The following is an 18,163-nucleotide window of genomic DNA, read 5'->3' on the forward strand; positions in this document are numbered from 1 at the left end:
GACCGCAGAAGAGGTTGGAAAGTCACTACCTCTGCTGATTCTGTTAATAGGATAAAGCAGCCTCGCAAATAAGAGCCAGACCCCAGGAGGCCTGCATTTGAGTGGATTTAAAAATCAGGCCAGGTCCTGCCAATAAGCTTCCCTTTTAGATGTGTTAGAGCTGCAAGGGAGCTTAGAGATCAGCGAAGCCACTGGTTCTTCGGAAAGTTTCTGCTTTCCAAAAATACTGCAAGTGCTAGGTAATAATTAACTTGTTGTCACATTTTTTAAAAATTCATCAAAGACACATAAAGGGCTGCCAGCTGGGGCAAGCGGGAGAAGACACAGGGCTGATGACAACCCAGTTCCAACCGAGAGACCTATTGTTTTCTGACAGCCCAGCCATCCCATCCCGTGGAAACGTCGTTTCCCTTTTGAAAACATTAAAAATAACACGAGGGTCCACTTTTAAATACCTGAGGGAGTCTGGGGTATCTATGTCAGAAACCCCAAATCCAAACCAACTCTCTTACTTATACAGAAGCAGACGGAGGCCTAGGGGATGTAAGGGGCCTGCTCCAGGTCACACAGGGGCTGTCAACAGGGTCGAGGCTAGTGTTGGGGACAGGGAATGGGGCCGGCTGTCCTGGCCGTGCCAGGGCACAGAGGGAGCAAGTCACAGCAGTGCACAGTGGCTGAGCATGGGCTGTGCCCAGCAGCGGGCCTGGGCTTGCCTCTCTCGTCCTTAATCCTTACCTGCTGTGGGATCCCTGCAGAATGACCAGCGCTCTGAGCCCATTTTCATATCAGTAGAACGGGGATAATAGTCCTTACCACATATTGTTGTGAGGATTAAGTGAAGTAAGAGAACAGAGCACTTTGTAAGTAGTAGCAACTTTTCCTTAACCTGTGTGTGTGTGTGTGTGTGTGTGTGTGTGTGTGTGTGTGTGTGTGTGTGTGGTGGTGCTGGTGGTGAACAATCCGTGTAGACCTAAGAGCAACAACCCTGAAGAACAAGGTCACATGACCCCACTCCCAGGTGCTGCCCTGACGATGCCACTGGGAGACAAGTTCTGTCCTGACACGGATCTGGGTACCAAACTGCCATGCTGCCACTTCTGGGCAGTTCCTCAGAACCGGGCCGTACCCAGACTCACTGCCTCTCCATTCCTGCAGGACGGGACTTGTGAATCTGCACTTTTAAAGATTATTGAGATACAATTTACACACCATAAAACTTAATACTTCACAGCGTACCCACTTCCAGTGGTTTTTAGTGTATTCAAAAGCCTGTGTAACTATCAACCCTCTCTCATCCCAGAACCTCTCATCGCCTCAGAAACTCCGTCCCCACTGGTGTCACCCCTACTTCCCACTCCCCGTCCCTGGCAACCCCTAATCTCTCTATGGAAGTGTCTATTCTGGACAATTCAAATGAATGGAATCATATAACGTGTCCTTTTATGTCCGGTTTCCTTTGCTCAGCACAATGATTTCAAAGTTCATCCCCAGTGTGGCATAGATCAGGGCTTGGGTCTCTTGGAACCTGTACTTATCAGGCGTTCCTCAGGTACTTCTGACGAGTGGGCTTTGGGAGGAAAAGAACAGCAAACTCACACAAGGTGAAACACTTGGTTATTAGACACGGGGCCTCGATCCTGGCAGCTGTGCCTGTATGAGCCCCACTGGCGACAGGAGGCAATCCTGGCAGCCGCCTCCTCCAGAGACTGCAGAGGTGGGGCGCCTGCGCACTGGTGCCGAGTGGGGGGGGATGTGTGGTATGGACAGTGGCCTCACTGCCCTGGGAACTGGGCAGATGAACTGCAAAAGAGACTCACACAAGGGGATTTAGTCTTAACTCAAAGCCTTTAATGTACATTATGCTCTTGGATAAACATCTCCAAGGAAACAAGTGGAACCAAAAGTCTTAACCAGCAGGAATTCTCATTTAGAAATGTGGTGTGAGCTGCAGCCTTAATCGAAGCATCACAGCTTGCAGTGTGTGTGTGTGTGGGGGGGGGGGCGTGCCCTCAGGACTCCCAGGACACCCGGGTGTCATTCCTCTGTGGCTGACAGCTCCACAGCAGGACTAGAAAGGTCCAGGTCCAGAATAAAGGCACGGAACTCCAACGGGGCCAAACCGTTCTGTTGTTGACTCTCCAGGTCACCGGCAGTCATGGTGGCTCTGGTGAGGAATGGGGCCATACAGGAGGGTGGCCAAGTCCCACTTCTGGGTCTGAGAGTCAGGACAGAACAAACAGGAGGTGTGGTGCTGGGGCCCAACAGTCTCAGGAAGGTTTCCCACGGGGGCTCCTGGACAGGAGACAGGAACTTGGACGGACAAGGCAGGGGCTGACGACTAGCCAGATCCAACCCGCTGTGACTCCCGCCCGACGGCTTCCCCAGCCTGGTCACACGCCGTGTTGTCTCTGATGGACTACCGCTCAGCAGGACGCAGGCAGGAGTCCGGCTCGTTTCCCTGCTGCCCTCGATCGAACTTAAACGTCACCAATGGACATCTCAGACCCCCTGGCTGTGCAGGGTTTCCTGTTCTCTAGACACCCTGTGGAATGAGCGATCAGGCTCGTGGCTTTTGGCTCAATTTCTTCTCGTTCAGAAGGAGGAGGTTGCTGCCCAGGCAGGTCTGTCCCGAGAGCTTCCGTAAGAGTCTATCAGTCGGGTTGGCACCAAGGCCAGGCTGATGGGAGCCAACGATGAGCCTTCAGGGTGACACAGCCTCGGGGCCGCGGAAGGAACCTGTTTATTTATTGGTGAAGGAGGCTAGTCTGGCTCCATCTCTACAGAACTTGGTGGGGCCCGGCCCCGGCGCGCCCAGCGGAGGGGTGAGTGGAGAGGCCAGGGCTGTGGCGGGCGGGAAGGGGCCTCCCTGGCTGAGCGGCCCCCAGCTAGCCGGTCTCCACACCCTCGGGGAGCTCCACCACCACCGGGGCGCAGTCCTCGGGCTCCGCTTCAAAGTCCCACCGAAACTTCTTGGTCAGATGAGCTTGGAACTTTTCAGCTTTCTGCCTCAGGGTGGCATTCACGGCAACGCTGCAGGCAGAGGAAAAGAAAACCTACAGAGAACAGAGGGCAGGTCACTCCTGAGAACAAACACGGGCAGAGAGAGCTGTGGAAATTTCCTGGTGGTGCTCAGCTCTCCGGGGTAGGTAAGCTGCTGGTGGCACGGGCCCAGGACACCTGCTGTGCTCCCCGCAAACCGAGAAAGAAGGCCCAAACCTGCTGAGGAGCCAGGGCAGGACTAGAATGGAAAATTACTGCCCTGGGCAGAGATGCCCTGCCTCGAGCAGGGCCACTGCGCCCATCACTGCTGCCATGCCCCTGCGGAGACCTCCTGGGCGCCTGGGCAGGAACTCGGAGAGGTGGTAGCCACACCAGCTGGTACTAGAAGGGCTTGGGGGGGTGCTCATAAACCCCTGGATCCCATAAAGTCACAGGCCCTAAGCCAACAAGGCTGAATTGCTGCTCTGAACTAAATGGCCTTAGGCTGCCAGTTTGAAGTCCCTATTCCCCTTAAAAGCTGTCTTTGATGTACTTTCTCTAAAATTGTGATAACATATACATAGTAACACAAATCTACCATTTTAACCATTTTTTTATATTATCATTTAAAAAAACTGTTAAATACACATAACAAAATATTTACAAATGTAACCATTTTTAAGTGTACAGTTCAGTGGAAGTATAGTTATTGGTATGCAACCACCACCACCACCCATTTCTTGACCTTTTTCTACCTTTCCAAATGAAACTGAATCCATTATATACCAACGCCCGGCCTTCCCCTCCCCAGGCCCCGGCAGCCGCCACGCGCTTTCTATCTCGGACTCGGAGTATTTTAGGTCCCTCATATAAGCGGAAGCATAGAGTACTTATCTCGGACTCGGAGTATTTTAGGTCCCTCATATAAGCGGAAGCATAGAGTACTTATCTAGGAATCTGAGTATTTTAGGTCCCTCATATAAGTGGAAGCATAGAGTACTTATCTAGGAATCCGAGTATTTTAGGTCCCTCATATAAGCGGAAGCATAGAGTACTTATCCTTTCGTGGCTGGCTTATTTCCCTTAGCACAATGTCCTCAAGGTTCATTCATGTCGTCGCCTGTGTCAGAGTTTCCTTCCTCCTGAGGCTGAATGACATTCCACTGTGTCTACACCACCTCTTGTCTTCCCTTTGCCTGTCAATGGCCGTCTGGGTTATTTCTGCCTTGTGGCTATTATAAATAATACCGCTGAGAACATGGGTGTAAAAATCTCTCTTGAGAGTCCCTGCTTTCAGTTCTTCTGGGCACATACCCACAAGCAGAGTTCCTGGACCGTAAGAAAGTTCTGTTTAATGTCTGAGGGCTCGCTATACTGTCTCTCCCAGCGGCTCTGCCAGCTTACATGCCCCTCAGTAATGAACAAGGGCTGCAGTATCTCCACATCCTTGCCAACATGGTTTTCTGTTGTGGGGTTTTTTTGTTGTTTTTTTTTTTTTTTTTGGATAATAGCCATCCAAATGGGTGTGAAGTGGCATCTCACTGTGGTTTTGATTTGCACTGCCCTAATGATTACTGATGCTGAACATCTATTCATGTAGTTTTTTGGCCATTGGTACATATTCTTTGGAAAAATGTCTCTTCAAGCCCTTTGCCCATACTTAGCCTGTTTTTGTTATTATTGGAATTCTTTGTTTTGAATTGTAATCTCATTTTGATGTTCTTTTTAATTTGGTTTTATCTAATATAAATATGGGCAGGGGTCAGAACAGTGTAATTTTTTCTACATCTAGAACTCCATTCTAGACTGCCTAGATCCCAAACCCTTCTAAGAATAACAGCAAACCTATTAACTCCTTATTCTATTTTACTATTTCCAAAGAACTTTCAGTGTCCCAGTGGATCCTGAAAGCGCCCGGGACGACACCCCAGAGTGCCTACATCTTAGAAATGGCGGCTGAGAGGGATTAAAGGACGAGGTCAGAGCTGCATCCTGGGTCCTCTGCACCCCAGGCCAATGCTACAGGAAGAAAGAAGTTTTCCCAGACGACCCATCAGCTGCCCGCAGGACCCCCGCCCCCCAGACACAGACACAGGAACATGAGGGTGGAAGAGCTCTGATCCACACTGCCGTGTGCCACAGGGGCCCTGACCCAGCAAAGGGAACGGACACACGCGGAGCTGACCCCTGGGCAGCGCCCCTTCCACCTGCTGCCCCACCGCCTTCCTGTGAGCAGGAGCATGTCATTTTCATGGGTCTTTGTTCGGAGCCATCTCGGAGTAGCAGGGTGAGTGATGCGGGTGGGGTGGAAGCAGAGGGGGGTTCCAGGATTTGGTTTCACTGACTGGGGAATCAACTAAATAGAGGAGCAGGAAGCAGAGCCACCACAAAGTACCAGATCAATAACTAGTTAGAGGGCCGTGGGAGCCGGCTGCCTGGCTTAGGCAGCTAATGGAGCTGGCCATGAAGCGCTGAATATGGCACCCAGCGGGGACCTGGGGAAGGCCTGGTACGGGGAGCAGAGGCCTCGTTTCAAACAGCATCAGCTCCGGAGGCCCCACACACCCATGGGTCGGTCCCCAGAGGTCCCGGGGAACCTGCCCCCTAAGTTACTAACAGCCACTCCCTGTTCCCCTCCTTACGTGGTAAATTACACTCCTCTCTACACAGCCCTCTCCAACCACACTGAACAGTGCCCCCACTGTGCTCAACTGCGTACACACGTGTGTACACACACACGCCATTCTGCCTGTAACACCCTTCCACGTGTTTCCTCCTCCCTCACCCAGCTCATTTCTACCAGGAACTCGGGCTCAGCTCACACCCCCTCTGGGAGCCTTTCCAGATGGAACGGGCTTCTCTACGCTGTCCCAGCACCCAGGGTGACCTTGACTAGAGCCTCAACCTTCGATATGGAACAGTCCGTCTACAACTGAGCTCTCCCAAGAGACGAGGAGCAACACTCCAAAGCAGTCACTAGTGACTCTCACACCTGCATTCCACACCCGCCACAGAGTCCGACACAGAAAAAGGACCCATTAGATGTCTAATGAAAAGGATAAAGACTGCAGGTTCCATGAAAATCCATTTTTGGCTCACTTTTGTACTATGCCTGGCGTCAAATAATTGCTCAATGATTATACGATGGCGCTGGACAGAGTAAGGGACTCATCCTGCGGAGAAGGCGGCGTCTCGATCAGGCCTCAGCACACCTCCTACAGAAGGCCAAGTGGAACCAAATGGCGCCACCCATCCCCCCGCCCTGTGCCGAGCTTCCCTTCTCACATTTCTCCTGTGTTTGTGTCACACTTATCTGTGATATTTTTTTCTGACAGAGAGAGGGATAGGGACACATAGGGAGAGATAAGAAGCATCAAAATTCTTTGTTGTGACACCTTAGTTGTTCATTGACTGCTTTCTCTTATGTGCCTTGACTGGGGGGGGCTCCAGCAGAGCAAGTGAACCCTTGCTCAAGCCAGCAACCATGGGGTCATATTTATGATCCCATGCTCAAGCCAGCGACCCTGTGCTCTCGCCAGATGAGCCCACACTCAAGCCGGCGATCTTGGGGTTTTGAACCCGGGCCCTCTGCATCCCAGGCCGATGCTCTATCCGCTATGCCACCGCCTGGTCAGGCCTAACCAAGATCTTCCTGTGCTGACACAGACTTCATACACCCTTCATGTTGTTAGCACTGCCCTGTGGGGAATCTGGGGGCTTGGAGACCAGGTGCTTCTGAAACTGTTCTCTCTGCAGTCTCTAGGATCCAAGACACAGCCCAGGTTGACTTTTTAAAACAATGACTAAAACCCCCCCCACACAACTTTATTACGATATAATTTATATACTATTAAATACCCTTTTTAAGTGTTTGATTTTTTGGCAAGTGTACACACCCATGGTATCATCAAGATGGCCAGGTACTCAGTTCTCCTTCTGGCACGCAGCTGTGAGTACAGAGGCTCATATACCATCGCCCTCAGGATATGGGATAGTGCCCTCAGGATATGGAATAGTGCCCTCAGGATATGGAATAGTGCCCTCAGGATATGGGATAGTGCCCTCAGGATATGGAATAGTGCCCTCCCTCGAACACACTCACTCAAGCTGCGCTTCAGTGGTCAAACCCTCCCCTTTCCCCCGACACACAACAAATTTGTTTTTATTTTTGTCCCTATCGTTTACAAACTTGATGATTTAAAAACTCACAATTCAGAAAAGAAGATGGTTAGACAATACTTAGTTTTCAAGCACTAATTCACTTTGATTCTCTTCTCTTTAGATTAATTTAATGCTTTCTTCAGGAAACTGTAATGATCTGGTTATTTCCTTATCAAAATGAAATCAAGTAAACACGTTTTAGTGTCACTGGGAAATGAATCATCTAAATATAAGATTAATCCTGGTCCTTTAAAAATACTTTGAAATAGGATAACACTCACAAACAGCTGCATTTATTAAAAACTAAAAGCACTCACTGGGTATTTTTCTTTAAACACAAAAAAGGTAGTATTACTTTCATTGTTAAGTCTGTGAATTCTAGAATTACAAATAACTTCAGTCAGACATGTAAAAGCTTTCTCTTAAACCCAAGTTAAATAGAGTTCAGTCAGGTCACCTTGAGAAATACATACATACATATATATGTGTGTGTATATATATATATATATACACACACACACATATATATATATATATATATATATATATATATATATATACTTTTTTTTTTTACAGAGATAGAGAGTCAGAGAGGGATAGATAGGGACAGACAGACAGGAACAGAGAGAGATGAGAAGCATCAATCATCAGTTTTTTGTTGCAACACCTTAGTTGTTCATTGATTGCTCCCCCACATGTGCCTTGACCATGGGCCTTCAGCAGACCGAGTGACCCCTTGCTTGAGCCAGCGACCCCGGGTCCAAGCTGGTGAGCTTTGCTCAAACCAGAGGAACCCGCACTCAAGCCAGCGACCTCGGGGTCTCGAACCTGGGTCCTCCATCCCAGTCCGATGCTCCATCCACTGCGCCACCGCCTGGTCAGGTTCACCTTGAGAAATTTAAAATATCAAGGTAGGTAGCTGAGTTACTATCTTATCCTACTTTTTGGCTAAACAAAAAAGATGAAATTCCCTAATTTTTTCAATTCCCAAGTGATTATCCAACTTAGAATAAAACTAACCAGAGGCAGAACACTTGATTTCTATGTGCGGAAAAAGAAAGTGGAGTTAAAAGCAAGGCTATCGCTTCATGATTGCCAGGAAAATGAAAAGCAGTATGAGTAATCCTGAGGTCAGTTTAAATAATGTGGGATGTTTCCTCTGGGACTCTAACAGATGAGAGCCCACCACAGGCTTCAGAACCTACTCTCAGCCTGGCCATCTCCTAGCCCTGCTGATCCTGGGCACAATTACCTGACCTTTCTGATCCTCGTGTATAAAATGGGATTATAGCTTCAATTTTGAGCTTTTATTTATTTATTTTATTTTTTGAAAAAGAGAGAGAGAGAGATAGGGGCAGACAAGAAGGGAAAGAGATGAGAAGCATCAATTCTTCGTTGTGGCACCTTAGTTGTTCATTGATTGCTTTCTCATATGTGCCTTTGACTGGGGCCAGCAACCTTGGGCTTCAAGCCAGCGACCTCTGGGCTCAAGCCGGCGACCACGGGGTCATGTCTACGACCCCATGTTGAAGCCAGCGACCCCGCAAGCTCAAGCTGCTGAGTCCGCACTCAAGCCCAGGACCTCGGGGTTTTGAATCTGGGTCCTCTGCATCCCAGTCCGGCGCTCTATCCACTGAGCCACCGCCTGGTCAGGCTTGAGCATTGTTTTGAAGGCTAAATGAGATAATGCACAGTAAGTGTGCAAAAGTAACAGACAGCTGATGGCAGAAGGTGTAGGAGTAGGTAGGTGAAATTTATCATAGCTGGTATGATAGTAAAAATACTCCAGACATCACTGTCAGCCAATATTTTCTCTCAAGAGTTAAAGATGGTCACTGGCATTTAGCGAACTCACAGGAAAGGAAGCTGGACAGCATATATGGCCCACTCTGACTAAAAGTATTAAAAAAAAAAAAAAAGGTTACATAACTATACACCTAAATTACTTTCTAACATACTATTAAATTCAGATTACTCTTTCACTGGTTTTAAACAAATTGTGGTGACTCAAGTAGCTTTAAAACTGTATCTATTTTTATAAACAAGTAATTTTTATTCCGGCTAAATCCATGAGATTTGTATTGTAAAAACCAGTGGCACCTACATATTCAAAGGGCCTCCACTGGCAGAGGCCATTACTTGGCTGGTTATACACCAGTTAATGTGGCCACCTTTAAGTGCTTACACACACAGTCTCCAGTCTCTCTCCACGGGTAGGAGCCATTTAAGTGCCTACGTAGGTAAGCCAGCTCCACTTACTTGACTACCTGGGGAGAGGGCAGGCGGCCGCTGAGGAAGGCTTTTATGGGCTGATTCATTCAGTTATAAACACCCCGAGTGAGTGAGGGCCTCCGTGGGGGGGTGGGGGGGTGGCGGCTGGAGTCTCCTTGACAACATGGCATCAACTAACTCTCCATTGAAAAAAACACGTTTTGTAATATCCTTCCATACGCTGTGCCTGTTGAAATGTTATCCCTCAAGCCAAGTGTCAAAGGTGCCCCTGTCTTGGCAAAAGCCATTACTGATCCTCTGTCCCCTCAAATCTCAACCCCAGTCTGAATTAACCCATCTCTCTCCAGTGCTCGTAATGCCCTTTGATCAGACCTCACCGTTTACACCTATCCTATCAGGGTCACGTATTTCCAGTGCCACAGGAATTATACACTCTACTCATCTAAAAACATCCAATAGCACAAAGTGAGATGCGCACCTGGCCTCGACTAGGTGTTCAAAATAACCAGATGAACAAAAACCAAGTTTGGGGTGAAAGCTAAGGGCCCCGTGGGGCAGCCAGGCAGACAAGACACAGACACCAGCAAGTGTGGCCTGTGTGTGTGACTGTGACAGGTTCACTGCAGGCTAACAGGACGGGGCGGAGAGAGACCGCGGCCTCCCAGAGCGCTACGCTTCCAGGGCGTCTCGCACAAGTACATGCCGGGCGCAGGGACAGTCAGGTGCGGTTACGAAGGTGTGGAACTTTATACCCATGTTTTCATCAGTCAAGCCAGATGAAAAGTTCTAGAAATCTGCCACGGTTACATGCTTACAGTTAACAACACTGTTCTGTACACTGAAAAATCTGTTAAGAGGAGAGACCTCATGTTATGTGTCTTTTACTGCAATTTTTAATTTTTTTAAAAGAAGGCATGAAACAACACACATCATGTCTGGGAACTTGGAAGGGGACCCGGTCAGATGGGGGAAAACAGGGAGAGGAAGAAGCTGAGAGAACAGGTTAAGAGCCTGAACAGAAAAGGGTCTTACGACCCTTATTTGGGCTTTTAACTTTCTAGGAAACGAGGATCAGACATGCAGTTAGAGCAGCGACTCAGGCGGCAGCGCAGGAGCCGGACGGGCTGACAAGGGCAGGCACGGAGCCGACAGACTGACGCAGCCGACTGACTGACGCAGCCCGGGTGAGACCACAGCCCTGGCTTAGGGAAAGGCACCAGGGCAGGAAAGCTTTCTAAAACACTTTCCGCTTTCTGGAGCTATTTTGGTTAGTTCAGTTACTGACTTTCCCATCAAAACACAGGCTGCAAGCCAGGGACTCTGTCTGCCTTGCTCACAGCAGGTGCTCAGGAAATACCTGCCAGATCAGTGAACCATGGAGGGCAGGAGCCCTGGCTGGTCCTGCACTTTCAGGAGAATGTGGTGTTAAAGAAAGGATGCTCACAAACATATGTTGATTTATTATTTTCTTTGAAGGTACGTCTTAGATTTTTCCAAATAACATCAATTTTCTTGGTGAAAAGTCCAAAGACAGAGTTCTTCCACCATCGTCTTTGCACGCCCCCCTGGGCACCTAGCAATCCAGCCGGGCCCTTTCTGCTTCGTGAATCACTGCCGGCCACAAAGCCTCGGCAACTGGAGCTCAGGGGCTGGTTGTGCTGACAATGGCAGCACAGCCCGCCCCTCGGTGTGGCCCTCCTGTTTGTGCGACAGCATTAACGTCCACCAGGAGGGTCGCACGTGTTCCTGTGGGCCGCAGCCCCTGCCAGAGGCGAGCGGGCAGGTGTACGTCCTACTCCTCTGCAACCCACAGCCCAGTAACTGGTGGGGATTTTCCCTGCAGAGGAAGGATAAAAGGATTTAACTTTCCTGTTATATTAAGAGCCAATAAAAGGGCAGTTTTGTGACCCTTTCTGAAGTGAACACACAAGCCCAAGCCATTAGCCTGACTGACCCATCGCATTGGACTGCCCAAGTCCGCACGCTGCCAGAGTGTCTGGCCAGCTGCCTGCTCACGGGGACTCCTCCAACTGTGCCCCCGAGAAGCAGGCATGATGGGTCTCCTCTACTAGCAATCAACAACCCTTCGGGGGAACCTACACTGGATTTAGTACAGAGGCCTAGGAGCAGGCCCTAAACCGATTCAGGCCTGGGTACAAACCTTGACTCTGTCCCGTACTTACCAGCTGTGTGACCTTACCTTCCTGAATCTCAGTGATCTCATCTGTAAAATAGAAGAATGCTCCCTCCTCTACAGCACTCCAGAGAGGAAATAAGGAAACGCATAGAGCATGACAAACGTGGTGATACTCAACAGGTGCTTGATGAATGTTCATTCTGCCCCTTACCCTGGGTAAGGGTGGCAGGTCAGAGACCAGCCACCTTGTAAGGAGCAGGCCTCGTGGGGGGTCTCACACACAGGGAGAAGAAAGCAGCTCTCGGAACAGAAAACACTAAACGGACAGCTTGCCGCTTGCCTCTCTCCTATACTTGAGAAAGTTACAAAATGTGCGTGGCAGAGGCTGTCCCAAGAACACAGAGGAAGCCGATCCGCTTGCAAAGGGAGGAAGTAGCACAGGATGAAGACTGCAAGTTGTTTGAAGCGTCCTCCCTAATTACCAGTCATAATGAAAATTTAATTGCCAAGTTAAAAGCAAATCTCATTTTTTCTGTCAGAGAGACTCTGCAGAAACTGGCACAGTTTGTTTGAACAGGAAATCAAAGTTACTTTAATGCTGAAATGAGATCTAAGGAGCTGCAGCTGTTTCCCTGGGAGTAACAAGCTTCCAGGCTCCGTCCTGCTGGGCTGCAGCTATGGCCACAGCGAGAAAACACTGCTTCGAGCTGAGAAACTCAAAGGGGTGCAGGGGATTCAGACTCCAGGCGCCCCACTGCCAGGGACTCTGGGGACAAGTGGGGAGGGGGCGGTACAGAGAGGGTCTCTGGTATCAAGGATTTTATAATCACGTAGGAGAGAGAGCCAGGAAACAGCCCAAGACCAGGAAACTAAAATTAAGAAAACTCTGGGTCACGAAAGAATGGCAAAGGACAACAAGGTAACCCTTCTGAGGGAGCAGAAGGCTGCTCACCTGTAAGGTGCTGGTGAGGAAGTTGTTCTGGGAGACGATGTCCACGAAGAAGTCGGCGGGGATCTCGCCCAGCTGGTGGTACAGGACGGAGATGAGGCCGATGTAGAGGGCGTGGTGCCGCGCCATGGCCGCCTCTGACCGGCACAGGAGGTTCAGGAGCCGCTGCCAGTGCTCAAATGCCTCGTACACGTTCCCCAGCAGGAAGCACACAAAGGCAAACTGAAGTTCCCCTGAAAGGTACCGAGAGGAGAAACGGTCCCGACTCTGGAAGGCTGACAGTTCCATTGGGCCCCGGCAAGGGGGCCTTCTCTCCCTGCAAACCCCGCAGAGCCGAGCACGAGGTCTTGCACCACGCAGGTCCTCAATACAAGTTTGCTGAGCTGCTCTAAACCCGGACTGCTGTAAAATCGACTGCGAGAGAAGAGGTACACCTAGTATTTGCCTGGTATGTAAAGAGTTGACAAAATGTGCCCATGGATTTTATGCCAAGTGGATCCCAAACCTGGCTGCCTATCAGAATTACTGGGAGATCTTGCTAAAAACAAAGCTGCCTCAGCCTCAGCCCCAGAGATCCAGGCTGAGGACAGGTGTCTGCCGCTCTACTTCTGATGCAGAAGATGTGCTTCGGGTTCAGGGAAATGCTGTATTACCCCATGTAATCCTCTGCCCAGCTCCACAAGGTGGTCAGGGAAGGTAGTGTTTGTCTCATTTTATTGATGACGCCAAGGGACTTGCCCAAGGCCACACATCTAATGCTTGGGGATGTGAACAACATAAATAAAAGAGATTTCCCATTGGGTGAGAACAGTTCTACAGTCTCCCAGAACAGGAAAATTCGTGAGCACTTGTTCCTGGGCTAGCCCGCCAGCCAGATTTCTGTCTGTTTAATCACAGGGCTCTGTGAGTTCATCTCCATGAGCAGGTCAGTGACAAAGAGCATGGGCTCTGGAGCCAGACTGCCCGTGTTCCAGTCTAAGCCCCGCCGCTCAGCAGCTGTGTGCCCCGGGCAAGTTACTTAATCTGTTCAGGCTTCAATTTCCTCATTTAAAGGCTGTAGTGGAGATTAAATGAGTCAACATAAAGCATTTAAAACAGTGTATGACACACAGTAGCACTCATGAAATATGAGTCTTCGTTCCCACATTCCCACTGCATGGCTGTCTTAAACAAAGGAACCTCATGGTCCAGATGCCATTGTCCTTGGGTAAGCAACTGGGCATCTGCTTACCAAGATGTACTGATGTACTGCTGCTGACCTCAGATTTAACGAGGGCTTCTGTGGACCTACACACAGGCCATAAAAACAACGGATGCACTCGACACCAAATACCTCTTGAAACGCATGGTGTCCGATCTGTCCCCTCCAGAGACCTGTCCCTAGGCCTATAGAACTACGTATGGTCTGTGTGACTAGCTGGCTACCTGGTCTAGCTACGTAGGACATCTGATCATAATTTCAAAACACATTTAGTTCGCGAAGGCCCGCGGCGGGTGTTGACGCGATGTGATTTCTGCCCAGTGCTCTGAATGTCAAAGTGAAGAAATTCAATGAAGCACGGGTAAACGGCGGGAGTAACTATGACTCTCTTAAGGTAGCCAAATGCCTCGTCATCTAATTAGTGACGCGCATGAATGGATGAACGAGATTCCCACTGTCCCTACCTACTATCCAGCGAAACCACAGCCAAGGGAACGGGCTTGGCGGAATCAGCGGGGAAAGAAGACCCTGTTGAGCTTGACTCTAGTCTGGCATGGTGAAGAGACATGAGAGGTGTAGAATAAGTGGGAGGCCCCCGGCGCCCCTCCGTCCCCGCGAGGGGGCGGGGCGGGGTCCGCCGGCCTTGCGAAACTCGACTACAGCCTGTCCCCGTGTACTAAAATTAATTCAAAATGGATCAAAGACCTAAATATAAGACCTGAAACAATAAAGTACATAGAAGAAGACATAGGTACTAAACTCATGGACCTGGGTTTTAAAGAACATTTTATGAACTTGACTCCAATGGCAAGAGAAGTGAAGGCAAAGATAAATGAATGGGACTACATCAGAATAAAAAGTTTTTGCTCAGCAAGAGAAACTGATATAAAAATAAACAGACAGCCAACTAAATGGGAAATGATATTTTCAAACAACAGCTCAGATAAGGGCCTAATTTCCAAAATTTACAAAGAACTCATAAAACTCAACAACAAACAAACAATCCAATAAAAAAATGGGAAGAAGACATGAATAGACACTTCTCCCAGGAAGAGATACAAATGGCCAACAGATATATGAAAAGATGCTCAGCTTCATTAGTTATTAGGGAAATGCAAATCAAAACTACAATGAGATACCACCTCACCCCTGTTAGATTAGCTATTATCAACAAGACGGGTAATAGCAAATGTTGGAGAGGCTGTGGAGAAAAAGGAACCCTCATTCACTGTTGGTGGGACTGTAAAGTAGTACAACCATTATGGAGGAAAGTATGGTGGTTCCTCAAAAAACTGCAAATAGAACTACCTTATGACCCAGCAATCCCTCTACTGGGTATATACCCCAAAACCTCAGAAACATTGATACGTGAAGACACATGTAGCCCCATGTTCATTGCAGCACTGTTCACAGTGGCCAAGACATGGAAACAACCAAAAAGCCCTTCAATAGAAGACTGGATAAAGAAGATGTGGCACATATACACTATGGAATACTACTCAGCCATAAGAAATGATGACATCAGATCATTTACAGAAAAATGGTGGGATCTTGATAACATTATAAGGAGTGAAATAAGTAAATCAGAAAAAAACAAGAACTACATGATTCCATACATTGGTGGAACATAAAAATGAGACTAAGAGACATGGACTAAGTGTGTGGTGGTTACCAGGGGTGGGGGGAGGGAGGACAGGGGGAGAGTTAGAAGGAGGGGGAGGGGCACAGAGAACTAGATAGAGGGTGGCGAAGGACAATCTGACTTTGGGCGAGGGGTATGCAACATAATTTAATGACAAGGTAACCTAGACATGTTTTCTTTGAATATATGTACCCTGATTTATTAATGTCATCCCATTACCATTAATAAAAATTTATTTAAAAAAAAAAAACAAAAAAACATTTAGTCAGGTTTTCTTTGTGTGACAGGTTAATGATGTGCTTCTTCCCTTGGCTTTTCCTGGTTAGTTTGTGAAAATATGAGCTTATTTTCTGAATTTAGGGCATTATTTAAATTCATGCATTTCTGGCCTAGTCTAAAATTATATTATGAGATCAGAAATAATTTCAAAGAGCTGTCAGGAAGATACAAAGTTATCTCTGCAACAGACCTTTTCAAAAGATTATTCTGAAGAACGGAAATGTTCCAGAGGTAGAAAACAGGATTTCTGTTCATTTTTAAGCCAGAATTTCAAGTGTTACTTATTAAATGAAAATACCATGTAATGCATTAAGATGCACTCATTAAAATGTCCCTTTTTATCAGCTGAGCCAGTGATTTAAAAGTCCCTCTATTCAAGTTTTTCACTGATCGTCCAATAAAAAACCATGCAAATACCTAGACAACATGTAAAAATACATATAAATAGCTGCTGAAGATGTGATGAATGTTTGCTGTCACTATTAATTAAAAAAAAATACACTAACCCTTAAACAATGTGGAGGTTGGGGAGCTGACACTCACTGTAAGTCAAAAATCTGCATATAACTTTGACTCCCCCAAAACTTAGTTGTCCCTCAGTATCAAAAGAGGATTGGTGTCAGGATAACCCCCCCACCCCATACCAAAATCTGTGAATGCTCATGTCTCCCATATAAAATGGCATAGATCAACGAACAGAGCAGGTCCTCTGTATTCGGGGATCCCAACTAGGGATAAAAACAGGACAGGTGCCTGACCAGGTGGTGGTGCAGCAGATAGAGTGTTGGCCTGGGACCCTGAGGGTCCAGGTTCAAAACTTCACATCATTGGCTTGAGTACAGGTTTGCCAGCTTGAGTGGGGTCTCTGGCTTGAGCGTGGGATCATAGATATAACCCCATGGTTGCTGGCTTGAGCCCAAAGGTCACTAGCTTCAAGCCCAAAATCACTGGCTCAGTTGGAGTCCCCCAGTCAAGGCACATATAAGAAACAATCAATGAACAACTAAGCCACTATGAGCTGATGCTTCTCATCTCTCTCCCTTCCTGTCTGTCTGCCCCTGTTGTCCCTCTCTACTTCTCTCATTCTTTCACTCTACTAAATAAACAAACAGTACAGGTTGAAAAAAAGATATCTGCAAATTAAGGGGACCCACGAAGTTCATATTCAGGGTCATCTGCAAATTGAAAGAAGACATCATTCTTCAACTATCCAGCTGGAAGCGGCCTCTGCTAAACTGCCATGTCAAAGGTGACAGGCAACAGCCCCCCACCAGCTGGGGAGGATATACAACCTTCTCCTGGCAACATGCACGCTCAGATCCAACAATTTCAACCCTAGACCTATGCAGAAATACACAAAGGATATGCACAAAACACTTATAACAGGGAAACAGGCATATCTCAAAGGTCCATCTTAAAGGTGGTCTACTCCAGAAACCTTGAGTCAGTCTGCAGGGTGAAGGCTGAACCACTTTATCTTTGAAGACTGGACTGGGCATGACCGCCTCTTGCCAGGGTTAGGAACCACTAGACTAGATAACCCAAGATGTACCCCAGCCTAGTACCCCTCCCTTGGGCCGCTCCCAAAGAGCCTTGTCCCCCCTCACCGAGCACATCCTGGGGGCTGCTGGGGAACTGCTTGCTGAGCACGGTCTCCAGGGCATAGCTCAGGTCCATGCTGTGCCTGGTGATCTCTGCTGGCGAGGCGCCTGCCGGGAACATCTGTGTGGGCAGCTCCGAGAAGCGGATCTCGGTGCCGGCTTTGGGCTTCATCTCAGGCAGCCGGGCCAGGCCTTCCTGGTAGCTTTTGCACTCAGTGCCGCAGCGGGGTAGATTCTGCTCCACCCGGTCCTTGGTGTGCTTCAGGGAGAGCACCGGCAGCATCTCTGAGAAGGCACAGATGTGCCGGCTCTCGGGCTGCAGCCTCTCCATTGTGGCCTCGCTGATGAAGTTGGTGAGTGAGATCCACTTCTTGAGCGTGGCATACGGGTAGGGTCCCAGGAACTGGTCCAGCTCCTGGAGGTTGGCCCTCATGGCCTCCACCTCGGCCTCTGGGGCTGGGGAAAGGTCTACCTCTTCCTGGACTGCGTTCCAGCGCAAGACCACCAGCCCCCGCTGCTGCAGGCTGAGAAAGAAGCCCATACGAGGGCCCACATTCCTGGGATTGGCCTTGTCCACAGAGCTGTAGTGGAAGAAGTGGATGCCTGGTGGAATCATCTTCACTCCCCGAAACTTGGGCCCCACCTCCCACGAGTTGTAGTCAATGCCAAACTCTGTCCCCTTGGGCATATTCAGGATGACCACAGTGGCCCCTTCAAAGAAGAGGGTCTTGGCAAGCTCAGGATCCATCTGCATGGCAGCCATGGGAACAGCGGTGGGTTACCCAAATGAGAACCCTTCTTGTCTTTCAGAACAGCTGAAAAAGAAAGCAGAGTTCATTAGAACTTGGGAAAGAAATGACTCATTTGCTGAGCATTCTCTATCTACCAAATACTGAATCAGACCCGATATATTTCCCTCAATCCTTATCACAACTTTGCCTCCATTCTACAGATGAGAAAAATGAGGTTCAGAGAGGAGAGG

At 48.5% G+C, this 18,163-nt stretch overlaps 1 protein-coding gene across 1 annotated transcript; it reads right to left on the minus strand.

Annotated features, from left to right (window-relative positions):
- Positions 1-1,826: 1,826 nt before the first annotated feature.
- On the minus strand, positions 1,827-17,944 carry AAR2 (AAR2 splicing factor). The gene is made up of 3 exons (XM_066383901.1): positions 17,188-17,944; positions 12,462-12,691; positions 1,827-3,053 (listed from the first exon to the last, which is right to left on the minus strand). The coding sequence occupies exons 1-3, from the start codon at positions 17,942-17,944 to the stop codon at positions 2,886-2,888; spliced, it is 1,155 nt and encodes a 384-aa protein (XP_066239998.1). The 3' UTR covers positions 1,827-2,885.
- Between the last annotated feature and the right edge of the window lie 219 nt (positions 17,945-18,163).

Source organism: Saccopteryx leptura, chromosome 5, assembly GCF_036850995.1.
Source record: "Saccopteryx leptura isolate mSacLep1 chromosome 5, mSacLep1_pri_phased_curated, whole genome shotgun sequence".
Lineage (NCBI taxonomy): Eukaryota > Metazoa > Chordata > Mammalia > Chiroptera > Emballonuridae > Saccopteryx > Saccopteryx leptura.